The sequence below is a fragment of the Octopus sinensis genome, unplaced genomic scaffold (assembly GCF_006345805.1).
Source record: "Octopus sinensis unplaced genomic scaffold, ASM634580v1 Contig18749, whole genome shotgun sequence".
In the NCBI taxonomy this organism is placed as follows: Eukaryota; Metazoa; Mollusca; class Cephalopoda; order Octopoda; family Octopodidae; genus Octopus; species Octopus sinensis.
The window spans coordinates 361,049-388,705 of NW_021835996.1; the positions used below are offsets into that span (position 1 = coordinate 361,049).

Sequence of the window (27,657 nt, forward strand, 5' to 3'; positions counted from 1 at the left end):
GGGGATTCTGTGAAGGAAGATTCACAGGGGACTGTCTCATGGAATTAGAATACCAACTATCACGTGCCTACAGATCTCGCAAAAATTTTTGCTAGCGTATGGCACTTGGGCCTACTTGCGAGAGCCCATGAGACTGGAGCCGGAATAAAGACCTATCGATGGCTAGAAAACTTCTTGTGTAGAAGGAAATCTTGTTTGCTGTGGGAACCGCCTATTGGGATGTGTGGAACTTAGAAGGGGCGTCCCGCAGGGATCTGTCTTGAGTCCACTTCTTTTCAACCTCGTCTTGTCGGACATTCCCCTACCGTCTGTACGTACTGACAAACTTGTCATCTACGCTGATGATATCCTAGTTATGGATACCTCGAAAAGAATATCACAGTCTTGGAGACGACTAAGTCGTACATTGCCGAGTTAAAGAAGTGGACTGCTGAGAAAGGCTTGACAATAGCACCCGAGAAGAGCACCATTTCATGGATGCAAAGAGGAACACGTTGTGCAGCTACGCTATGAGTGGTTATGATATGGGTTTGAATCTACGCTTCCTCGGAGTAATAGTCAACTGCCGTGGTTCGTACGCCGACCACGTAGCTAAACAGAGAAGAGGAGCGTTAGAATCCTCAAAAGCTTAACCAGGTTCCATCTGGATCCGGAAACGTACATCTACGTCTACAAAACGTGTGTACAGCTAGTCCTCACATATGACTACGAGGGCTGGTATGGTACGGAGGAAAGTGACTACCTTGTCGAACAGTTGGAAAAAACAAGACGTTTCGCATTGAAACTGGCTTATGGAGTACAACTAGAAGGCTCGCAAGAATCTTCTGTGGCCACAATCCGGATGGTTTTGAAAAAAAGTTGTCGACACCGACAATAATTGGGGATACGCATTGAAAGAGACACTTTGGTACTTCGTTTAATCTCCTCGTTATTCTTTCTTTACACCTATATGCGATAAAATTCTTCTCAAAAATCTGAATCAGTTTTTAAATAAATACGTCCCTTAATGATATGTTTAGTCGGTATTATTATTCAAGAAATCTCCTCTGACCTTGGTTTAATCTATATTTATCAAATAGTTTTGGCACAGTTTTTTATGAATATTTTCCTTAGTTTTACAAAAGACATTCCTTTGCGATTTAAAAGAGCACATAATATGAAGATCAAGTAACCTCAGTAGATAAATGTGTGAAAATAAAACAACTTAATAATTGGTATTTTACTTCACTGTCATCCAGTGTTTTATTTACTCTAAGTAGATTTTTAGTTTCATTTCCTAACGTCGTCGGAAGGGCTGCCTCGTCCGTGATAATAACGTCATCGGCATAAATAAGCACATTCGAATTTCAGTTTTTTCCATGATTTTGGAACGCATCCTCTCTGGAGGCTCGAATTAAAAAGGTTTGTGAGCCAAGACACCAAACAATTTGGTGCATGCTTAAAACAGACCATTGGAATCTTGTCATATCCTGTGGCCGCATTTTTGGCTGCCCTTATTGCTTCAAGAGTCTCAGACTAGTAATTGGATAGCGTCTCAATCTTCTTGTGTAGTTTGCTGGAGGAGGTTTTGGTAAAGACGCACATCGGTCTGCTTCCAGAATAGCTGCAAACTGATTTCGCAGGAGTTCGGTTGTCTCCTCTTGGCTCGACAGGCATCCTCCCGGGAGTCCCACGCGAATTACTTCAGCTTTTATTTGGGTTCCAGTTATTTTACTGTAAGCTGTCCAAAATTTTGGGTTTTTTGGATGGAGCATTTTTGATTGGCGTAACCAAGCACGTTCTTTTTCAATTTGAGCTGTATGACAAAGTGATTTTTCAATAGCACTTATTCATTCTTTCATTAAAGTTCTGTCGACATAAGTCTATTTTTTAAAAACAATGTTTATCATAGACCCCGGAAGTATTTGGGATTTTCTGTTTTGAGTAGATTTTTTCAGAGTACTTCACCATGAAGCTGCTCAACAGGCTTCTAATGTAGTCATCTGTTCTTTCTATTGCATCTTCATTCTTCTCGACTGTTAAACAGGAGTTTCCAAGATTAAAAGAAATGAATAGTTTATAGAAGGCCCAGTCCGTTTTTACGGTTCTATAGTGCAAAAAGATATCCTCCATTAATGTCGGGTACAGCATCATCTGGGGAGTATGATCACTCCCGATGTCTTCGATTTTCCTCGGGAGTTCACATAAGAACTTCAATAAGGGTGAAGTTAGGAACATCCCTAAGAAATAATCTCCATAACATGAAAAATGATTTGGCTCTTCCCATGTCCAAATATCAAAACCAACTTGATCGGATATAGCCCGCAGGATTTTTCTATCTGCCGATTTCTTTTCGACAGCCATAAGATAGGCATTTATTATTATTATTAAAAGCACTCCCGAGAAGTCATAAAACTAATTAAGCTTCCCTTGTGCCGCGTGAACAACAATACTGTCCCACAACCTTCTCCAGGTGCCTCTCCTCTTTGCCAATTCTCTTAGATTGTCGAGATCATCAGCAGTTTCGAGTTTCCTCCCAATAGTTTTGAGATCCTGATTTAGCACCGATGGAAGTGTTGTCCTTGGTCTTCCTCGGAATGCGTCTCCGCATTGCATGAAATATGTTTCCATAGCAATGTTTGCAGGAGTGGCGAAGTCCATCCGCAGAATGTGGTCAAATAGCCTCCATCGTGATTTCAGAATTTCGATCGAAAGAATTTCTGAGTTGCATAATTTGTATAGGTTGTCGTTTGTAATCTTCTGCTACCCCGTTTCTTCTTGTTGCCTTGCAAATTCTTCTGACAAATCCTTCACGGATTCTTCTGCCCTAATTGTCAATAACGTTAACCCTTTTCCTACTAATGTGCGCATTGCGGATTCTCACAAAATTGCAACGTGGAATGTAAGAGGACTTAGTACCAGGAAATTGGACTTGGGGCACGTGCTTCGGGAGAATGGTATAGGAAAAGAAATCCTGCTGTCTTCGTTCGCTGGAAAAAGGAAGCAGGGTAGACCGAAACTAAACTGGACATCTGAAGTAGTGAAACTTACCGGACATCATTTGTCGGAAATAGCAGAGCTGGTGGGGGATAGAGTTTCGTGGAGGGACTTGTCTTACAGAATCGCCAATGGCCGGAATCGGCTGAATATGGCTTAACTAACTAACTAACTAACTATAGAGACATAAGCTTTCTAAAGGCTCCATTTGAAAAGATTTTCCTTCGGGTAACATCCTCTGTGTCTCCCAGGAGCGTTTCCAACTTTTTGTGCCTTCTCCATGATTCATCAATGCGTCTTTCCAATCGGCTTAAGGATATATTCGGTTTTTTCGGTGTTCACAGTGAGAAACCATTTTTCGAATTTGTTCGGGAGCATATTATTGAGAATTTCTGAGAATTTCTCCGTCGTCTGACACAAAGTCCAAGTCATCTGCGTAGGATATCTCGTGATAATCATTTTTATAACTGATTTAAAGTCCCTCAAGATACACAATAAAAAGCACGGGAGATAGCGAGTATCCTTGTGGAACACCCCGATAGGCATTTAAAATTTAGATCTCCAGCAATTAGTGAAAATTGGTTGCGTTTGAAGAAATCAGCAATTTTGTTTTTCGCTAATTTTTTTAGAGTACATTTCTCAATCAGATCCACTCTTGTCCAGATAATTATTAACTCGAGAGAGACAAATTCACAGATGGTTTCGTTTTCTATTATCAAGTTTTTTCTCTTCAACTCATTCATATAGAAGATGGCCGTACCCGTGGCAGTAACCCCACCATCCCTCCACTGGACATCATATGAAGTATAGCCATCCAAGGTAAATATCATTCCATGTTTTAATTTTGACTCGTTTACTACTAAGATATCCGGCTGGTGGAAAGCAACGAGCCGGATTAGCTCGGAACGCCGTCTCCATATTGATCTAGCGTTCACTAGGGTGACCACAGAGAGCCCTTAATATGATAAATGTTCTTTTTCTGTCAATAAAATTTTTTTTTTTTTATTCAAAGTAATTATTGAAATAAGTTAGTCAATGATTAAAAGGCACTTGCGGTTGCACGCATGATGGAGTGTGCATTGCCGCGAACGACAGCTATTCCAATTTGTTGGAATAACCATGACACTTCTCGAGGCTCCCCACGTCGCCTAGCAACTTTTCCTCCGACTTCTCTGATGAAAGAAGTCGTAAGAGGGCAATAAAATATAAAAAAATTCAAAATTTGAATAAAAATAATCATAAGTTTTCCAAAACAAAGTCTTTTTTATAAGAATTTTAGAATAAATAAGGAATTTAAGTTGTTGTGGTGTTGTGCATGTCCGTTCCTAATGATATGAGGAAATCGAATCCTAGGGGCCTTCCTGCGAAAAAGGATAAAAATAACATAACAAGTGCAGGAGTGTCGTCTCTGGGGCTGGATAACAGCACAAGGACTAGTATTCATGACAATCCAATTGCTGGGAATCCTACTATCCCAACTAACTTGCATTCCCTTTCGGCCATTATCGATGATGCTAGTTGTGTTTCTGAAGCTGAGTGGGTGTCTCAGATTGTTTATGCCACGAAGCAAAGAATTGGGAGGATACCAAGAGGTGGATGGAACCTTATCCGTGAGAAGTTTAATTCAAAATTCTCGAAGAGTGCAAGTCTCAGTCAACTCAAAGGAATGGTTAAACCAATGAGAGTGGATAATAATTATAGAAGCAATTGCCATCAGAAGCAATTTCTTGAGAGCTCAGAAATTTCCACTTTTAGAAAGTGTCTAGAAGAGTTGAATATACAAATTAAGAATATTGAATCGATTCCAAGGGATTCACGTAAACCAACTCCAAAAATTCAAAATAAATATTTGAAAACTGATATATTGACAGGATTGAATTCGGCGATATATTATATTACGAAAGATAATCATCCTAATGATATCGATAGCATTTCTGATATTCTATATGCTGCTCAATGTGCGTATTTATCTCTAACCATGAGAGACAAAGCACAGAGCACATGGGTAGAAAATATTGAAAAGAAAATTTCAAAATTATCTGCAGAATTGGAAGTTGTTAATTCCCATTCCAATCAAACACTACCTCCATCTGAAAAGCAAAAGGTAATGGATGTTCTCTGTCGCTATGGGTATAAGAAAACTAAGAAAGGTGAGCTGTCGAGGATTCAGATATTATTGCAAGACCTGATTAGGATTAACAATAAGAAAATAGAAGTTCATAATTCAAGGAAGCAATTTCGTAAGGATAATCAGTGCTTTGAATTAAATCGAAAAAGATTCTATCGAGACTTAACAAAGAAAGAGGAAGTGACGCTGTATGGATTTGATGATGAAGAATGTGTCTCTTTTTGGCAAAAAGTCTGGAGCGAGAGAAATGAGAGGCCTCAATCTTATGACGTTGTTGGAAAACGAACTACTTGTGCTGAACATATGCTTCCAGAGTTTACGGAAGAGTTTTTTGGAAATGTTATTAAGTATCTTCCTGACTGGAAGGCATGTGGATGTGATGGGATATATAACTTTTTCATTAAGAAGATGGAGTCATTACATGGATTTCTGTGTCACGAGATAACCCGAATAATTAATGGAGAGTACATGCCTGAAAGTTGGTTTTACACTGGAATAACATATTTGATTCCTAAAAAAGATGATTGTGAGACCCCGAAGGACTTACGTCCTATAACGTGTATGCCGACATTGTATAAACTTGTCACCAAATGTGTTAATGTAAAACTGGCTGATTTTGTCGAGGCATTTGGCCTAATTTCAGACAACCAACTTGGAACGAGGAAGTATTGTCAAGGCGCCAAGGAGCAAGCTCTCATTAACCAATGTTTGAACAAGGAGTACGGGAATGGCCTTTATTCTGCTTGAGTCGATGTGAAGAAAGCATATGACTCAGTTGATCATGATTTTTTGTTTCACGTTTTGGATTGTTCTGGAATCCCGCTTTGGATCGTAAACTTTGTGAAGAGCGTAGTTAAGAAGTGGGCAGTAAAGCTGCATATGGAAGGTAGAAGAATTGGATCAGTGAAGTTAAACCGAGGAATTTTACAGGGAGACTCATTGTCTCCTTTACTATTTGTTATGGTATTAGATCCTCTAAGCAGGATCCTTAATTCCGTGTTTCCAAAACTTGAAATTAACCAGGAAGATCCCAATATGTTAACATATTCCACTAATCATTTGCTATTTATTGACGATCTAAAAATATTTGCTCTCAAACAAGACACTTTACTCAAAATGATGGAAGCTGTTAACGGATTTTTTAAAATTGTTGGTTTGGAGATGAATTCAGAAAAATCAGCGTCTAATTTGGAATCATTATCATGTTGTAAGACTATTGATGGAATCAATGGATATCGGTATTTGGGTGTACTTGAAGATGGTGGAAGCAATGTTCTTAAGAATAGAGTTATGGACTCTATCTTTGAGAATGTTAAGAAGAGGATAACTATGCTATCGAAAACAAAACTCAACTCTGTGAATCTGTTTCGTGCTATAAATGAATATGCATTGTCACTATATAATTATTATATTGGGCTAATCAATATTGAACCTTCTGAATTTGATGATATTGACAGACAAATACGGCAATTGCTTACGTCGCTCAGATTACATCTCAAACCTGCAAATAAAGAGAGACTGTATTTAAACCGGAAGGCTCTTGGAAGAGGGCTTTCATCAGTTACTTTCAAAAGTGAACTAATGCTCTTTCAGTTCCTTACGAGTCTGGAAAATATGTCAACTATATGCTTACGGAGGGCGGGGATTCTGCGTGTAATTAAAATGAATAAATGGCATTTGGCTATGATCGCAGGATTTCTATCCTCCAAATATGCAATTATTGATAAGAAGAGTATTACTATAGAGTCTCTAAAGTCCAGTCAGATACAATATTTACAAAAGAAAATTAGTTCTAAAGCACTACATTCTGTGCTTTTCAAATGTGTGGATGAACCTAATGTTGATTTACCTGCATCCTCAGAATGGCTATCTAATGGAAATAATGGGCCACGAAGCGAAGCATTGTATTGTCTTTTGCAAGATCGAAACTTGTTCTTTGCATCCGCTGACTCATTATGCAATCATTGTAAGAAAAGCAAGAAAACTGTTGACCACATGGCTACTCAGTGTGGTAAAATGCTCAACAGTGATTATCTCCGGAGACACAACGAAGTTGTGAAGTGTATTCACCTTAACTTGTGCCGAATGTATGGACTCAAAAAAGCAAGACGATTGAAGGGACATTCTGTTCAGTCAACACTGTCGACGGGAAAAGTTGAAATCAGGGTTGATTCTACAATCCTCACCGAAACAAAAGTAGAATATAACAAGCCAGATATCTTTGTCCACGACAAAGTCAGAAACGAAATAAATCTAATTGAAGTGGGTATTACTTCACAGGATCGCCTCAAGCAAGTGGAGGTTGAAAAGTGTCACAAGTATGACCTATTGGCAAGTGAGCTTTCGCTTCTGTATAGCTGTCAAGTAAAAATAATTCCTGTGGTTATGACATGGGATGGAGTTGTCTCGAAATGCTTCAAAAATTATATGAAGAAACTATCTATTGAAGCAGGAACGAGGACATACATCCAATCCGTTGTACTGAAAAGAACGCTTGAGAGTATGATGATCGAACACAAGCACGGAATGAAGGTATCTGGTGAAGAATACGCTTCTGCTTCCAACCGGTATGTGGAGATGGCATGCAAAAATTAAGACGACCCAATGAATGCTAAAGAAGATGCAATGGTTGAATCAGATGTGGTAGTGGGGAGTAAGAGGCAGCTGGAAGTAGACTCTTCTTCCAAGAGAAGGAGAGTGGATATCAGCGAGCTGGAGTGAGATCTGCTTAGTTTCTGATTAACTATTAATTTATTATTGGTTTAAAAACGTTAAAAAAAAATAATAAGAATTTTATAAATTTTCTAATACAATTTTCGAAATGTTTCAAATCCCGAGGGTCTGTCAAAAACGAAGGTTTCCACCTTCGAAACCTTGGTTGTAAAAGTTTGTGAAAATCCGATTATTTTAATCTTTTAAGTTTCAAAGATTCCCTATTTCTAAGTACAAATCTAAAATAATAGCATTGAAACTCTATTTTCCTAGGCGGAGAAATCTCGGAAGATTTTTTTAAGCATTTAATATAGACATAACACAGAAAAGTGGTGTTCTGTGTCATTCTAATGCAACTTCATTCGTCGTTGGTAACTTGATTGATTTCCAAAGCTTTAAGGGATCTTAGTAAAATGATATATTTAATTTTTTAAATAAACATTAATATTATTTATATTGTTGATAATTTACAATAATTCACAAAGAAATATATTTATCCTACTATGGGCTTGTTGGACAAAATATTTGGGAAAAAGAATGATGGATCTGTTCCAACAATCGCAGAAAGTATTAAAAGAATTAGAGAAATGGAGGAAATAATGTCAAAGAAAGAAGAATTTATTTCTAAAAAATTTGATGAAGAGCTCAAACTGGCAAAACAACTCGCAGCCAAAGGTGACAAACGAGGAGCTCTCTCAGCGTTGAAACGAAAGAAAAAATACGAAAAACAACTGCAACAAATAGACGGAACTTTGACAACATTAGAATATCAAAGAGAAGGTCTCGAAAATGCCGGAACAAATAAAGAGTTGATGACTGTCATGTCCCAGGCAGCGAAGGCTCTCAAAATGTCGGGAGGAATGTAAGTTTCTCACTAAAATAATCTTAAAGTGATCCGGATAAGGTTCATGATGTAATGGACGAGATTGCTGAACAACGAGAACTCGCTGATGAGTTTTCCGATTTAATTTCGACTCCCATCGGGGCTCAGCAGTACGACGAGGCAGATAATATTTGTTACTCGATACATTAGGGAGAATTGTTGGATGAATTGAAGGAATTGGAGAACCAAATCCCGCTTCCTGCCTCGTCTTCTGGCGTACCACTTCCTTCTGTTCCTGAATCAACCCCCACGGTCATTCCTTCTGAGGCTGATGAAGGTGTATTGGGGGATAATTTAGGTATTTAGAGGATGCACAATTGCAAGATCTTCTTAAGTGGTCTGCTGAGTAGTTCTATATATCTTTACTCTCATTAAAATATAATGACCTGTTTTTATCTTAGTTAAGGATGAAATACTCTACTTTAGAGTGCATATACATTAGATCTAAAGGAGATATGCTATTTTGTGAATAGTTTTTTGAAATATTATATGATGTCTCTAAGATTGAATTAATATTTGAGAGTACACTTAATCGCCATATCGCACAGTCTCGGGCTTTACTGACTTAGGTCTCGGTTCTCGTCCGGGCGCTGCTCATCCGGCGGAAGGTTACACGCGTCTACGATGCTAAAAAACTTGATGAGTGACGCCGTCATCTAAGAAGACTTACTGCGGAACTGGATTGTCTATTTTGAATCCACAAAAACAAGCAAAGATCATTCCTTGGCCCTACTTACGATTAACTAAAAATAAACTTTTTACTTAAAATAAAGTGTGCGTCTTGTCTGTGCGGAGCTATAAAATACTATGGCTTTGCGGAGGGATATATTATTATTTATAGGCTTGGAAATATTTGCCGAATCAAGAAATACAGTGTAGTTAAAATTTACAGATTACATGCTCTAATATCTATAGGCTCTACTTAAAGGCAGTTCATCGAGCTACTTAAAAGTGGTCTGTTTGTTACAAAAAATAACTTTATATTATTTTGGAAAAATCTATCACAATCAGAAAACCATATTTTGCAATTATGATTGGTTACTATTGATACGCAAGTTCAGATAATAAATCAAAATTTATTCATTGGCGTCTAAGAAATCAAATAAACATTTCTTAGAAATGGCTTAGGTCGAAAAAATTTCAGAAAAGAAAAACAATCATAATACAGTGAAACTCGTCTAAATGGGCCTCTAAATGTACCGAATCTTTCCATATACCGGCTTTTTTCTCAGGTCCAAATTTTTTACAGTTTTTTTCAATATAATTTTGACCTCTTGATTCCGAATCCTCTACCGGCCGTAGTCAATCGTGCATACCGTATAAAGATATATTACTGTTATTTTTAAAAATTAAACAATAATAATTTTTAAAATTATTTGACTTGATCTTGAAGGTTATCGCAATTTGTGAATCTTCAATTGTGACGAGATTGGATTGTATTTCCGTTCCTTGCCTGACAAAACTCTTACTATCAAAAGTTCCAATAAGTCTTGTGAAGCTTTCCACGGAGCGTTTGACAGTCAAAAACTTAAACCTTTTAGCATTGGAAAATCTTGTCAATTGGGAAATAAGTTTAACAGTGTAGTCTTGTGTAGATACCTTTTTCAACAAAACGTAAAGTATATCGAATGCAAAACGTTCTAAAAAAGTGAAAAATTCAATATTTCTTTGCCGATTTAAACGGAAATTCTTTGTTTGGTGTGTACTCAAGAAATTTCAGTGGCTAGAGAATATAACATTCGACGTCACTACGAAACCCACCATGTTGAAGAATATAATAGCTTGATGGGAAAAATGAGAAAGGATAAGAGCATTCACTACTTGTATGTTTTCAGAATCGGCAATCTTTTGCCAAATTTCGAGATGATAATGAGGATCATCAAAACCATATAGTGATCGTGATTTTATAAAATCATGAATTATGAAAGCTACTGAAATCATATGCCCTACTAATTGACCTGATTTCGAAAGCATTAGTCTTGCAAAAATACTTTGGTGAATAGTATTTTAGATTTTGCCGTTGATTTTCATAATCAACTTTAGGTGAAAATCACTTATTCATTACCTTTTCATTGCTATTAACGATAGGACTGACATACTGGATGTGGTTAAGTTAGCTCTTTTATTCATAGTGTGGACAAGAATTTGACGGTCACAAAGGAATTTCTTGATTTGATATCTATGACAAACTACACTACCACAAATGAAATATTCGAATCTCTTGTCATTGTCTAAGATAAGTTTGGAGTGTTATTGTAGCTACAGATGATGTTTTTGCTCAATTCAGAGAGAAGTTACGGCTGCAAATGCAAGATGTGATTTTTGGATATTTCACTGTATTTTGCCTCAGGAGGTACTCTGCATTAAATCGAAGCGGTCGTCTGGACAGTAAATTTTGTCTGTGTCAGAGGTCTAAATCACCGTTTTGATTTTAACCACGGATTATCATATCACTCCGAGGTAAGGTGTATAGATTATCGCAGTCGTTCTTGAACCTTTTTTTGACTCACCTTGGCATCTAAATAATTTTTCGCCTAACCCTTATCGATGTAAAAAAATATTAAATTAATGAGATGGATGGTGTTGTTTATCAATGACTAATCTTTCTATTTCTGGATTTTTTAACAAAAGACATTCTCGAACATCATGCACAACATTCAGTCTCGGACGATTAACTGATTTCAAAATGATCAATGATGAAAGTCATTGTTCGAAGAGATATTTAGTTGGAAACAACAGCACAAAATCGATTACATAAAAAATCCAAAATCCATTAGATTCGTAAGAATTTATTAATTCGATAAATTCTTTTTGAATTTTAGAAAGTAAATCATAAACTTTTACAAAAAAGGATTGACAAAAAGTTCAAGATTTATTTCATTAATTTAACCTATATTTTTCAACTTCTTTCTTCAATTCAAGTAAATGGGAAGTTATTTAATTTTTTAAATTTTCTATTTGATTCAAATTTAGATAGCAGATGTAATCATTCAACTTATCAAACATAGTAAAATTAGAATTTGTTTTATTAGCAAATGCACTGCTGATGTTTCACACCGTTTTTAACCACGAAATAATATCCATAGCTGAGATAATTATCGTTTTATTTTTAAATCTAAGAATACGAAAAGTTTTCTATCCGCGGTGCGGCCACTGGCGAATCTTAATTTCCTAATATGTATTGACTGTACATAATTAATTATCTTTCAAAAAAATACGAAAAGTTCTTTGCTGTTATAACTGATGTTGTATATAATTAAGAAATGTAAATGATTTTATGCCAATTACATGATTGAATCGATACATCTGTACTCCGCTTAAGAATTACTCTATTCTAAGTTATGTAACTTTTATCACATACTTGAAGACTACACTTATTCTAAAATATAAATTATTTTATATTTACGCGTAAAGCATTACTAAGAAAACAAATTAGTGAATTTAAAGATTAAAAATATAAGTGAACTTTGATAAATATAATAAATTAAACATCATCAGTTGATATGATTGTAGAACTCGTGGATGTGACCTCTGTCGAATCACACTAAGATAAGGCAAAGGATCTTACATGACCCTTCACTATTTTGACTAATAACTCGAGCAACGTCGCAGCTTCATGTCTGGCGCTTCGGTGATAGAGAGTAGCCAGATTCGACAAAGCCGTTAAAATAGAATCTCTTAGCAATATTTACATTCTGCCATACCCATAGGTATCTACTATTTTGATCCATTTAGGGAGAACTCCATTCAACAATTCAGATCTACTTTGCCCAATTGTCCCTTTACGTTCCCTTTCTTCTGCAATCTCCCAAATAGACAAGCCAGAGTCTCCAACATCAGAAACTCTGTCCATTTTCGACTGAAATTCACTGATCACGGACTTATATAAAGCTTCGGCCTCGTCGAACTTGGTTAGTTTAAGGTATGCAGATGCCTTCGAATGACTGACAGTGAGTACCAAATTATTAGTAGTCTTCATTATATTCAGATCATCTCTGTCGGCCAATCCACGGTAAATATCCAACGCCCGCAAATAGTAACCCTCCACATCACCATACTTTCCTTGGTGTTGACAGACAAGACCAAGATTATTCAGCTGTTTGGCTGTATCAGGGTGGTCGTATCCCAATGTCTGTTCCCTAATCATCAATGCTCTCTTGCAGAGAGGCTCAGCTTCTCGATAACGTCCTCGTTTTCCCAATAAAATCGCCAAATTATTGAGAGTTGCAGCGACAGAGGGATGATTGTCACCCAAAATCTTTTCTCTGATTTCAAGACACCTCTCAAGGTACGAAGAAGCCAGTTTATACTGTCCTTGGTCTCTAATACTTTGATTATTTGTGGATAACCGGTAAGCTAAAGCCAGAATGTTGAGAAGAGTAGCAACTTCGGGGTGGTCCTTCCCCGTAACGAGTTCGAGTTCATTCAGGGCCTGTTTACACAAAGGAACGGCCACTTCGTATCTGCCCTGTGACGCATACTGGACAACCAGACTACTTAGAGTAGCCAAGTTTTGTGGGAGGCTTTCTCTGAGAGAATATTCTAATAAAATATATTATTTGTTATTTTTTTAATTGTGCAACAAATTTATTTAGAGACCTGTTGGTTGGTCTTCAACTTCTTCTTTGGGTATACTGCTTTCGTTATAGTTCTAAGCAATAAAGTTAAGACTCAACCTTATTTCCGATTTCATTGAGCTGAATCATTAATTTCAAATGTTTATTTTCACTTTCCAGCTCAATAAGTGCATTTTCTTGGCTTATTAACTTTTCATGGACGATATTTAACTCCTGTGAAATCCATTCTTTATCCGTCTTTAGTTGAGCAACTTGAAGTTCCAAATTTGTTCTATGATACCTCTGCTGGGATAAAAGCTCGAGTATATGTTCAATAAACTACCAATATAGTGATTATTGTGCCTTATATCCCTCGAATCCATAGTCTATCATAGTTTTTAAACGTTTCAGGTCGTGGCCTGTTTCTTCGGATTCACATTCTTTTATATTTTCAGATACTATTTTTTGAAGCTGTTCGAGGTTGTGAAGTGCCAGTTCTTTAGGTTCTTCAGAGAAAATCATTCGTTAAAACAGAAAAAGCGTATAACAACAGTTGCTATTAAAGCTTTTCCAGTCTATTACTTATTTGAAATTCAGTCTATTTTTTACTAATAAGAGAATAATTGATTACACTATTAATAAAGATAACCGAATATTAACGATTAAACATTCTTCTTAAAAATTCCATGATAACGGCTATTTTAATCAATTAGACTCAATTAAATAATTAAGAAACAAATCTGATTTAATAATGTTCATGAAAAGAGTCTGATTTATGTAATAAAAGACGCAATTATTCAATTAATTATTATTCAACATGTAAAGTATCAAAGTTGTTGTGGTGTGTGAATGTACGTCTCCAAACAGTTAAGGAAAACGAAGCCTATGGGCTTTCTTGCAGATAAAAATAGTTTAAAAAAGACAGGACCGTCGCCTGAAGCCACCCTATATGGGTTTGGTGATGGGGGGGCGCCTGTTGAAACCTGTTACTCTTAAAGAAGGTTCTCCTAGTCTTGTTAAAAAAATTTTGGTGAACTTATGACTTTGGAAATCGTAACTTCACTTGGATGAATGCGTGTGGGAGGTCTGTACTTCAAAGAAATAAAGAATTATTGTAAACTTATAAAAGACTTCTTCGCAAACCATTACAGATGAATTCTAATAGGTGACCTTAACGCAAAACAGACCTCATATGGATGCAATCAATCAATATAGCCGTTCCGCGAGATCGCAACCTAATGTTGAAATCTCGCACTGGCCAGCCACATAAGATCAAGATAGAGAGAGAACATGTTATTAGGAACTAACTAATCCAAACGAAGAGAATCCAAACGAAGTGTCCCCGCTGCGTCTATTTTTCTCTTGTGCTGTGGCTGATATAGACATCCGGTTCCTCAGTGAGAATGAGGATGCGGATGCAACCTCATATGGATGCGAAAATACAATTAGGGACAATCGGATACTCCTCGGATTATCGGAGAAATGCAGCTTCAGTGTCTTGACTTCACAAGAAACAAACTATTTCTCTTATCACTGGGAAGACCGGATAGTAGTTTTCCTCGTCTTGGCTAGTGTCATTTACCAATCCAACATACCACAGATAGAGGTAAACATCGGCAGCGATCACCTACCTCATTCTTTATGCGTGCGAAAATAGACTACGATTTGTGAAAACCACTTCATCGGGTATGATATGTCCCGGAAAAACTAATCCGACTGGATGAATCTCTAGGAAAGCTTATAAAAAGGAAGGGGAACCTTGAAAAAAAGTTAAAACGATGTTTTTGACCTTTTGGACTGCACTTGTATTCTGGAAAAAGTTCTTATGAAAACAGAAATAAATGATTTCACAAGAAAACAAACTCCGCTTGGAAGAATTAATGCCCAAAATTGAATAAGAAAAATCCTCAATTTTGGAAGATTTTCAATCGACTCAGTCGTATGGAGAGCAAAAGGAAAAGACATCTGGCTAAATCGACTAATGGACTGCCGTCTCTCTTAAAGAGATTCCCTCATGTCTGCGGAAACAACTGGCTAAAACTCAAGATGTGGACCCGATTGATACAATTCCTAGAGAATTTGTACGTGAAGCACTAAGAAATCTCCAAGCAAACTGGAGTCGTGCGGGACTTTTGTCCCATGCCATAACGTTAGAAGAAACATATAGTGCCATTATGGACTGCAAAAATAACGCACCTGGCTATGACTACATTTCGATTACTGTCTTCAAACATGCCCCGGAAATTCTCATACGATACTTGACCGCTCTATACAATCCAAGTTGGACATTTGGATACGTACAAAACTTTTGGAAAAAGTCAATCGTGCGTATGATTCCAAGGTCTGGCAAAAACAACACAAGTATCTATGTTCTCGCTACTTAAAACGATAAATATGTATTTGAAATAAACACTTAAATAAATTAATTATCTAATTTTTATCTAGAGAGATACTTCAAAATCTAAGCATGATCAACCTTTAGAAATTCTCCTAATTAATTTTATTTAGTCACCAAGATCACGATAGAAACTAAACAAATTAGTCACGTGATCCCGATGCATTTCACAAGCGACCTCATCCTCGCACGGTGATCTTCCCATAAGTCTACACAAGATCGCACCGAGCGGCTAATCGGTTCTGGAATTCAGATTAATCAGATATTCCATAGAAGCCAGTCTAAAACATTTGTCACTATGTGCCTAACTTTCGGTTATTCTTTACGCTCTTAGTTGAGCATCCTCGATTCTCCGCCATGTGATCAAAGATAATAGCGGATTTTCTGAAAGCTGCGAGTAATCAACAAGTCTCTAATAAAGACCCATACATAATATCTATTAAAAAAAATTTCAAACAAATCTATTCACTCTGTGTTGTTTGAGCAGAAAGAGGAATAAGAAGGGAAGAACATTTATGGAGTGTCATCACTTGTTCACTCCGAAGACTTAATACTTAGTTAGGCAATAAATAGTTAATTAGTTTTTTTATTAATAAAGGATGAATCGGTTTAGTATAAAAATCATGTAACTTTCATCACCGTACATGATTATTTTCATTATAATTATCTTCATAAAAGCGGTCGTCTAAATAGAAATTGTGTTTCTCTATCTTACTTTGAGGTCCTTGTCTGAAGATAAATTCTGACTCTAACAATAGAAAAATTAATAAATACTAAGTGGGTTTAAATTAGGAAATATAATTTCATGTTCTACCTATAAAATTAATAATTAATTTTCCGACTATCTGATTTGACGCATCATCCGATGATATTGGAGACTGGTAGCCTTTAAAAACAAAAACACAAATGAATATGGCGAATAAACACATAATTTATTATTTGATCGAAAATTTACTTAAATAATCCAATGTTCGTACTAAATTTTGTACTTTAGTTATAATTTATTGACAAATTATTGAATTCTTCAATGTCATTAGTCAATGGTTACAAAACCCAGATTACTGTTTTTATCAAATTTTAGATTTTGGAGCGAATTTCTAAATTTTAATAATAAAATGGTATGATGTGTTTACGCACTAACTTCAAACTAGCAAAATACAAATGAATTGTAAAAATCCTAACAGATTTTAAAGTATTCAAATTAGCAAATAATAGAGTACAAGCTAAAAAATGGTTAGGTCTTCCAAGAACCTTTCACCTAAAAATCTAACATATCAAGAATATCCTTGATGATGAGGTCTTTGATAATATTTTCTGTATTTTGGTTAAAATAAACAACGTGAATGTCCACGACTCTTATTATGAGATACATTAAAACTTTACAGGAAAAAAATTAAAGAATTATTTTCAACATGTTAATAAAAACGACAGCAAGAATACTCCCAATAGTGTGCACCCAATTATTGGTGGCAAAGAAATTCAATTCATCCTAGGATTTTCACTTTCAAAACAAATGCCAGCAATTAATCAACATTAAGACTATTATCATAGTCCACCTCGACAGTGTAATTAGCACATTTTAAAGTACCTATTTAAATAAAAAAACATTCATCTAAAATAAATTATTAATATGCGAGTAGGGTTAAAGGGTATCCAGTTTATACAGCGGATTCGACCAGTTTTCATGTCTGATTAGCAGATTTCAAAATACCACTTGATAGTGCAGTTAGCAGATTTTAAAGTGCAGTCAAACCTATATTGCAAGGTTTCCCAAACCTTTTCTTTCTCGACACCCCTAAAAATCTAAACTTTATCCTCTGCACCCGTAAATAATATGTGACATGGGCAACGCGTTACGCATGGGCAACCGGTTACATTTTTTGACCTTGTAGATGTCAAAATTAAATCCTTTGATTATCACAACTAATATTTTTTATGGGCCAATTATAAAGTTTAACTATGCCTTGTATTGATTTAAATTAGTTTTTGTTCATGTACTTAAATAATTTTAAAAAGTTATTTTTTTAAATGTTGGTAAACCTAAACTTATTGGAAAATTTTTAGCGTGCTAGATTTGTTTCTTGTAATGGCTTCATATAGAGCAGGGGTGCGCAAGTGCGGCCGAGAGTCGATGAATGTGCGGCCGTGGGCACAATTAGGTCATCGAGCAACTAATCTTAAATATAATGCTCATAGTGTTAATTAATCAAGAAAAACCCTAATAATAATTAAAAATATTCATATTAAATAAATTCTATTTTTAATATAATGGTTAACCTTTATTAAAAGTAATTATCATAAACGGCTTAATTTATTTATGTCATTACCTGTTAAAAGACGACGTGCTTTGAATGAAGAAAAAAGAAAATTTAATATCAACTGGGAAAGTGAATACTTCGTAGTCGAAACAGACAACAATAGCATGCAATGCTTATTGTGCCATGAGATTGTGAAAACTATAAAACGGGACAATGCTAAACAACATTTTCAAAGACATCTAGACCACCTATTTGTCAAGTCCATATATCAATAATTTGAATATATCCTTGCAAGACCAAACAATTTGTCGAATGTATAAAAAAATTAACAATTTTATGGATACATGCCGCCTACTGAAGATTCACATAGAAAAAAATTAATTATTTCATTTTCAAAAAGTCAAAAATCTCATTGATGACAAAATAATTAGTTATGACGATCTTACACCAAATACATTTAATACTATATTCGATTATATTTTGAAACAATTTGAAGAGCGATTTAACGAATTAAAAAAAATTGAACTCAAACTTCAATTAACTGCAGCACCACATACTGTTTCGATTGAGAATGCGCCATTGGAATTTCAAATTGAATTATTGAAATTAAAAAATGATTTAATTTTGCAATGATTTAATCAGCGACAGATTATCCAAATTTACGTGAAATGGCAATAAATATTCTCGTTTTATTCGGATGCACATATTTATGTGAGTCTACATTTTCCAAAATGAAATACTTAAAAAGTCAATATAGATCTCGGATAACGGATGCAAACTTAGAGTCATGTTTGCGCATAATGATAACTACCCTACCAGTGGATTTCAATAAGCTCGCAAAAAATACCATAGATCCTGGCCGTCATTAGAATAACTTGTATAATACATTTCTTTTAATTAATTTTCCTTCTTTCTTATCTTTTGTCCATGAAATAATTATTTATTTTAATAATATGATGTCCCTGATGAACGAGAGCATTTCCTGTCCAAGAACTCATTCGGTCTCGATGACAATGGGCAACTTATGCGGTCACTTTTAATAATTAAAAAAATTACTATATTAATATCGAAAAAATAATGCAGAAAATGTGCGGCCGTGGAAGAAAAGGAAAAAAACATGCTATGCGGCCGCAAACCCAAAAAGCTTGCGCACCCCTGATATAGAGGTTATGTCAAAGATTCTTCAGAGTATCGAATTTTAAAAGATGCTTTGGAAAATAAATTCCCGGAAGATTTTTCTAGGCAAGCAAAATATAGACTTATAAAAAAGATCGAGAATTTTACAATAATCAATGAAAGGTACTCTAGATTCACGATTAAAGCGCAGATTGTATCTCAAATCTGATGATCCAAAGCTCGTCATTACTTTGGACAATGAAACTGAAATGGAGCATGTAGCTAAATCTCTACACGAATATTCACACGGAGGAGTAAACAATATTGAGTATGAGTGTCGACAAAGATACTTCATTGTTAAAAATGACATAATCAGAAAAGTCATTCGAAATTGTGAAGCATGTAAATTTGCCTGTCTATTGAAAGTTTTAATTCTTTTTAATTTTTAATGTAGGTTGGTGATATGAATCATCATATTTTTGCTTCTTCTCCGAATGAAAGGTTTCAGCTAGATCTTGTAGATCTAAAAAAGTTTTCAGTCGTAAATAATAATAACAAATGGATTTTAACAGTCATCGATGTTTATAGTAGGTTGGTAGTAGGTCTCTCAACAATTTATTCAGATTTGCTTTTGTTAGACCACTTTTTCATAAATCTTCAAAAGAAGTATGCAGCAACCTGAGATCACTTTTCTACCTTCATGGACCTTGCAAAATTTTGCAATCGGATAATGGTTCAGAATTCAAGAATGTGTCTCTGAGAGATCTATGCGAAGAGTTCAATGTAGTTCAGATACATGGAAGACCAAACAATCCCCGTACACAAGGGATTGTTGAGCGTTTTAATCAAACCATCACCCGAAAACTCTCCAAAATGATGGACACGGATGAAAAAAAGTGGCTGGAAATTCTCGAAAAAGCAGTGTACTGTTATAACAAGGCTGTACATTCATTTTCAAATCAGAGTCCTTTTCAAAGATATCGAGGGATAAGCGGAATAAACACTAATGTTGCAGGTTATAATTATAAAATTATGTTTTAGAAAATATTAAAAATCAATTTGAAAATTCAGAGATTTGTTCAAATTTAGACTCAATTGAAAATTCAAGTATTTTAACTTTGAATTTATATTTAGGCGATTCTAATTGTCCAAAAAATTTAAATTTAATTTAAATCCGATTGATGGAAACTCAGCCTACTATAAGGCAATGAATAGAAAAATGAATGTACACAATAGTAAATACGAATTTAGTGTCGGAGATAAAGTTTAGATAAATAATTATAGATAGGTTCGAGTTAAAAAAGATTATGGAACAAACCCTTCGTTGCGGTTGGATAAATTCGAGTCTCCATTCTATCCGACGGCTGAAATAATTAACATTTTATCAAATAATCGAGTCGAGGTAAATCAATCATTTTTATTTAATAGATAAAATATGCTAAAGGAGAGATATGGACGGTACCAATGACAAGACTAAAAAAATGATTAATTTTAATTTTTTTTGTTAAAATGCATTATTCTCTAAAGTTATTCAATGATTAATAATTGACATCTACAAGGTCAAAAAATGTAACCGGTTGCCCATACGTAACGTGTTGCCCATGTCACATAATATCGATGCATGTTGTTATACATGACCATTAAAGTTTTACCATCTATTTATTTAGATACTTTTATATCACCAGAAATCATATAATGAGCGGTATCTGAAATTAATAGATAAAAATTCTCACGAACAATCTCAATCTCTCTAATGACGTTATCTATTATTTGGTAGATGATACCAGCATTGGCATGATTTTCCAGTGGAATGATTCGGACGGATTAATAATTTTAAATGTTTCAAACATTTTTTTGATCGAATCATTATTTAATTTGTATAGCGGGATGTTTGCTTGCACAAAAACTTCCGTGATCGTTTCATTAACCGAATCTACTTTGATTGATTCAGTTAATGCTGTTTGAACTGAATTACATGAATGATCTATAATATTATAACAAATTTATACGCATATTGTTATGGTCGAGCGTGGTCTTTAATACTATTCTTTGTCAGTACCAATGTGTTGTTTTGTATGGTAAGCCGAAGAAAGAGTCGATGGCCTAATTCGTCTGACGTCATTTGCGATGGTCGTAGGACATGTCCAAAAAGCAGCCGCTTTTCCTGGACATCAAATGGGCTGTGACATTTGAATGTCCTGATCAGGACTGTGCAGATCAACTCAACCACTTTGCTTGGCGCGAATTTTAAAAATTCTGCATTCACGTTGTCCGGTCCCGAAGCCCTATCATTTTCAGCTTGCTCAAGGCTGAAATGACTTCATAGCGGGTGATGTTTTTATTGAATCCTCTGGGAGTTCCTTTGAATGGCTCCAGCTAGTAATTAAGATTTAGGCTGCTGATTCTTGGCCTTTCCCACTTTTGGAATCTTTTATGAAATTACTGTTTCTAATCAAAAATTTTATAAAATTGACTAAGTAACTCAAAATAGTTAGTTACCCCGGCTTCTCTAGCATGTAGAAAGCCGACTGCAATCAGGTAGGGAGAGGCAGAGATTGGGCGCTTCCAGAGATCCCGAATTCCAATAGGTGGCGACAGGTCAGGCGGTCCAGGACGGGAAAAAAGTCATCAGGGGTGAGGAAAGCGGTATTGGAGGTACCTGTCGAGTGATTGCTCTGAAGGATGTACCGGTGGCGGGGAGAATTAAGAAGTTCGTTATTTTTAAACATCCTGATAGCATGAGATGAGATTTAATCATGAATTAGTTTCTTGCCAGTTTTCCCATTGTTCGTTAAGAGTATTTTTGAGAGATATCTGCAATGATCGACTAAAGTAGTAATAATATGTCTTTTGTTTTCTGAAATAGAAATTTTGTGACATGACAGGCCTAAGTCATTAAATTTTCAAATTGGCCTCAGATTTAAGTGAATCGCAATTTTTAAAGAAAACAGTTCACTAAAATAAACGTTACATCAAGTTTTCCGTTTTTAGAAATAACAAGTTTTAAAGAGAATTAAAAGATATGAAAGAAAAGATATGAACAGAACATGATTATAAAAAAATCAAGTTTTAAAAAGACGAGAAAAAATTTCGGCCAGATCAACGTTAGAATATGCGCTATGACTCAATATATTGTCTACGCGAGAGAGAAGACGTGCATAACCACTCCGACAGATTTCCAACTGAACAGATAGATTACCTTACTCAATTATCACACGAACTCAACTGGAGTGCCGCAGGTTATTGGGAACAGTATTTATGGCCTTTTCAATGTCAAAAAGAGAACGGAAATAGTTCAGTTGGCCATACAACGTTGAGGCCGAATACTAAAAATGATAAATGCACGAGGGACAACCTCCTCAGTTAAACTAGTCTTAGAGCATTCTGGACAACGCATTTTCCCCCTCTCGACATTAATTCCACCGATTCGAGTCCGATGAAGACAGTCATCGCAAACCATCCATCCCTGATAGTGAGAACTTATAAGAAGCGTACCTCGTAGTACAACGATATATATTTCCTGGCAGATAACACCAATTGGTTTTCGATGAAGGGAACATACGAAATTGGCGAATGTTGACACATTTCATTTGCGCATTTGCTAAGTACAACTTGCAGAGTTCTCTGGTTAGGAATAATTAAAAAAAATTACTGTTATAGGCGGTCCATCCAGCTTGAAAGGGGTGTTACAAAAAGGACAGTCCCATTTGAGTCCATTGAATTTTTGAACGAATGACGTTGGGTTATAAACTGGAATGTTGGCATCAATTCCCAATGATTGTGCAATGTGAGCTGAGGATATTCCATGGATTGGGAGACATAAACGAGCCACTACTGGGTGTACTTGGTGGGACAAATAGTAGTCCATATCAACAGTACAAGTATCATCCAATTCAGACGGATGATATACACGTTGCGTAGGTGGTCGATTAGTCCCATCCTAATAAGGTGATCTTCTCACTTTACATTGCAGATAATATATTCCACTGTATCTCCTGCCCGTATCGTTTTACCAGCCTGAATCCGACGAAGAGCCACTTGTACGTGGGGGAGAGATTGTGCATAATCCTGCGGAGCTTTTGCCAATTGCTGAAAAGTGGGAAATCACAGCTTTACCTTAGTTATGACATATTGAGAGAGCGGATATGATGATTGGCGAACATTAAGCGCAACAGACGCAAGAAGAGAATGAATTAACTCAAGGACTAATTCTCTTGGTGAACCAGAAAGAATAAGTTCGACAACCTCACTGAAGTAAACCAAAAACAACATACTTCCCAGCCTGTCTGGCAAGAAGACACCAGTCTCGACGTACACTGTCAATTCCCCTCAAATGCTTTGTTTCAACTCCATCCTCGGCTATCTGCAGTGCTGCGTATTTTTTCTTTCGTAGAAGAAGTAATGTCTTGAAGACACCATCGATATCCAATTCCAAATTTTTGTATAGTTTATTAACACTTGTCTTAATCTGAACATTGCTACTTATCAAAACAACCCGGCAGCCAAGTTTCAATGCTTGTTGTAAATCTCTACAGTTGCTGTTAATCATCAGCGAATCAGTATCGCCGTATACCACTTCCAACCCCATCCCTTCCACCAATTCTTTAGATCTCAACAATAACTGGAATGGCTGAAATACCAAACCTGTCTCCCTTGGAATGTTATAAACGCCGCAAGATCTTTTGCGTAAAAACGACTGTTCGAAAATCCAAGACAACCATACATCGAGTTTGCCGTCAACTTGAGAGCTTGTTGGCGAATATTGTACTATATATCAAAGAATATACTATACTTGTGCCTTCATATCCAGGTTGCTGTTCGGTTGCTTCATTAGAGCCTTTACCTCTCTTCTACTGTCAACCAACTTTTTTATTTGTGCAGGTAATATTCCAGGAGATGACGAAAACTCAATTCCATCTCCACAGGCAACTTTGCTGGTAAAACAGACGTTAAATTCAATTATTATGGACGGGTATAGACTGTTAAAGTCCAACAACAAGATCATTGTGTCATAAAAACCTAAAAGTCATAGAGAAAAATGTGCCTATCTTAGGATCTAGTACAAGTCCCCCAGAATATGTCTCCTTTTCGTGCGTAGTTTTTTCAAATGCAAGGTAGCCAGCTTCGTGGAATGCATGAAGAAGCAAGTACTCATTCCTCTCTGCACGTCCACCCAAAAGCGTATGTGACTATGAAATTAAATGTCCACAAGACCATCAAATTGCCACAAATCTGAGTAATTTGAATTGCTAAAGGAAGAATGTTGAGTTTCTCCATTACTCGCAGTCCTTGTTGGCATCCCATCAACATTGCCCCCAACAAATCGAATATCCCTGATGAAGACTGCTCCCAAACACCCTCTCTGTATTCCTCATTGAGAACTGTTTTCACAATCTCCTCCATTTCATATGTCCTCAGCTTCAACAATTCTTTCGAGGACACTTTAAGGTCGCACAACATCCTCCCGCCCAAAAAATTAACATCTCTAAGCCCACCATTCTACAATATTTTAATCTGTCAACCAATTTGGGCAAAGTGAAACGTCTCAGTCTCCCCACCTTGGACCAATGCTGAACTTTGTTTTTCCTAAGTCGGTTAAGAAGCACGTCCAATCCGAAACCAAGAAGACCGTGGCCCTACACCTTCTTTGACAAATACGCACCACAATCACGTCTGGGTCAACTTTATGTATCTTTGCTAGTAATAGGCCCAACAAGGCTCTTTCACTAGCCACGACCTCCACCTTGATTGAGGAGTCCTTCCGGTTACAATACTGCTTAAAGTCCAATGGAATTGTATGATTGGAAGTACGAGTCAGCACTAGTTGTATTAAATGAAAAGACCACGGCAAAAATGATCTGTAAACACACGTTTGTTGATCTTGTTAAGATAGAGGTTAGAATTAACTAGACAAGCCACTCCCACGATTACGTTTTCTTTTTTATTGGGGCTGACGAACAGGTTAATGTACAAAACGGTAAGACTTGGCGGAGGCTTATTATTATCCACTGGAACGAGACATTGAGGAGAATCAACCTTCAGTTCTGAATCACACCAACACAATGAACTTGTCATAGACACTATCCATATTACATAATGATTCACCGACTCGTTCTAATCTCAGCCAGCATGGCCCACGCAATCTCCTTTCCAAAAGCAAATTTTCTAAAGGAGGGCTTCCCGTCCCCAAAACTCTTCCAAAAGTACTCCCTGTAGTACTTGGTTGTAGGGCAGGGTACTTTGCCTTGACATAGAATGATAAGAATACATTATAGCGCACTTCCAAGTATTCTGTTTCCTTAGGAAGGTCGTCCTGTGCACATTTGAGTCGAATGACCTAAACTCACTAAAAATAGTGAAATTCACTTTCATTCTATATTCCTGAACTTTATTCTGCCTCAACGTCGTTTCAATTTCTTTGTAAAATGCTGAATCAAATTCTCCGTAAGGAAGTACGTGAATTACTCTCTCGGTGTTTTGTACATGGACACATGCGTTCTTCCCGTTAATCTTGCCAAACAGGTAAATTTGTCCCGATGACAGGTCTTCTTGTGCGTCCATCCAGAATATAAGCAGGTCGTCCCCTGTCTGTGCCATTTTTTCAGGACTTGGTGGGAATTCCTCCATCGGTTGCGATTCAAAGGAGAGGGGGAAATCCTCCATAGAAAATTGGAGAATCGACTGAGACTGTTCATTTGAGAGCGGTTGAGAATCCTTTACGGGGCTCACAATTTTCAGCGGGGAAATCGACTCGAAATTAATTTCAGGAGAGTGAGGCATTATATTTTCGGGGATGAATGTTGGTTTTTCTTTGACGGGTAATTTGTGGTGAGAAATAGAAGGTGAGTTTTCTGTTTTGGCGATAACCCTCTGAGACTTTAGCTCTGCCATGATATCATTGAGGATATGATCGTCTTCAAGATTGGGTGCCAGTATATAGATAAATAAATACCTTTTTAGTCTTTTTCGAGGAAGATTGGAGTAGTGACACAATATCTCTTTTCTTAGGATTGACAATATTTTTGTTCTTCAATGTTTTTGGGGGGACTATTTCATGGTCTTGGTCGAATATTTCTCGGCCGTCATCAACAAAACTCGGGTCTATATTTGGATTATGACTAGTGAACCATCGCATATAACAAAATTTGATTGTTGTCTCTCTCTAACAATTTCGGAATATTCGTCCTCGTCCACATATCGGTATATTGGTGCCTCTTCGAAATCCATAGAAATCTTATTTCCTGCTTTTCTTGCATTTGATAGTTGTTCTAAAGCTGTCACTACTCGGTTATTCTGTCGCGATTGTCTTTTAGCCCTTCTGTCGTTGTTTGTGCTGTCCTCTGATCGATTATCATATTTAATGAGACAAACACCACAAACCCATAATTTTTTAGTCGCCAATTTGTAATTTTATTAAATAAAATGAGAATTTAATTAAGTATCAATTTTTCATTAATTAAATAATTTGATTAAATTAATTTAGTTAATATAAATTATTTAAAACTAATATAATATTCACAAATAATTTAATTTTATAAAATCCCCATGGAAATCAAAAATGAATTCTCAGAGTGATGACATGTCTTACACCCCAAGTGACGATAACGGAGTTGAATTTATATAAAAATAGTGTTAAAGGTCAAACGAAGTGTGTTCGAACATTTAGAAGACTACGATTCTAACGAAGAAACTTTCAAAGTGAAGAATGACTCATCAGAGTATACAGGCCCTGAGATAAACATAAATACTCTGTACTGACTAATATAATAACAAAAAGTCCTTACAATCGATCGGACTATGATCATTTGATTGTTGATGAGAAACTTAAACAGTTGTTTTTACAGATCGACAGGTTTAATCATTTTTCATCAAATTCAAGTTACCATTCAATTGATGTTGATATGCCTTCGTACCTCAGACCCTTCATACCAGATTATCTACCAGCAGTAGGTCACGTCCCAGACTTTATCAAAGTCACATATAACTACTTAATGTATAGGTTCCACGTCCAGATGGACAAAAAGATGAGTTAGGGTTGACTGTGGTTGATGAACCTTCTTCCAACCAGTCAGATCCTGCAGTTTTGAATTTAAAATTACGCGCTCTATCAAAAAAGTCTAATTTTGAATCTCAGGTTTTGTTTTTATATATTCCCAGGTTGTTAAAAAACTAACTAACCCCGAAACTCGAGAAAAAGAAATTGAGAAATGGATCTATGACATATCTGACCTTCACATGAATAATCCTCCGCCAGTAGTTTTATACAAAAAGTAATTTTTAAATGTATATTATAGAAATATGCCCGACATTGAACAACTGATGCAACAATGGCCTCCGGAATTGGAAGAAATAATTAGCTCGGTCTTTCTGTATATTGATTTTTTAGGGTGAGCTGCCACTTGACGAACTAAATGTATCTTTGGAAGAATTCGTGGCTATAATTTGTGGCCTGTTGGATATTCCTATTTATGAGTCAAAGATCAAATCTCTTCATCACTTTTTTACTTTGTTTAGTGAGATTAGAAGTTCGCAAGTTTTTTGTTTTTTTTACTTTTTAGCACTTTCGAAATATTATGTCAAACAATCAACAATCCGATTCAAATGAAAAGCTAGAAGAAACGGATCGTTTAATA

The 27,657-nt window shown here is 36.1% G+C and overlaps 1 protein-coding gene and 1 pseudogene across 1 annotated transcript; one reads left to right on the forward strand and one right to left on the reverse strand.

The window, feature by feature from the left end:
• The first annotated feature begins 4,309 nt into the window (after window positions 1–4,309).
• On the forward strand, window positions 4,310–5,851 carry LOC115231681. Its single transcript, XM_029801653.1, has one exon. The coding sequence runs from the start codon at window positions 4,310–4,312 to the stop codon at window positions 5,849–5,851; it is 1,542 nt and encodes a 513-aa protein (XP_029657513.1).
• A 7,512-nt stretch (window positions 5,852–13,363) lies between these two features.
• LOC115231682 lies at window positions 13,364–25,915 on the reverse strand (annotated as a pseudogene).
• Window positions 25,916–27,657: the final 1,742 nt, after the last annotated feature.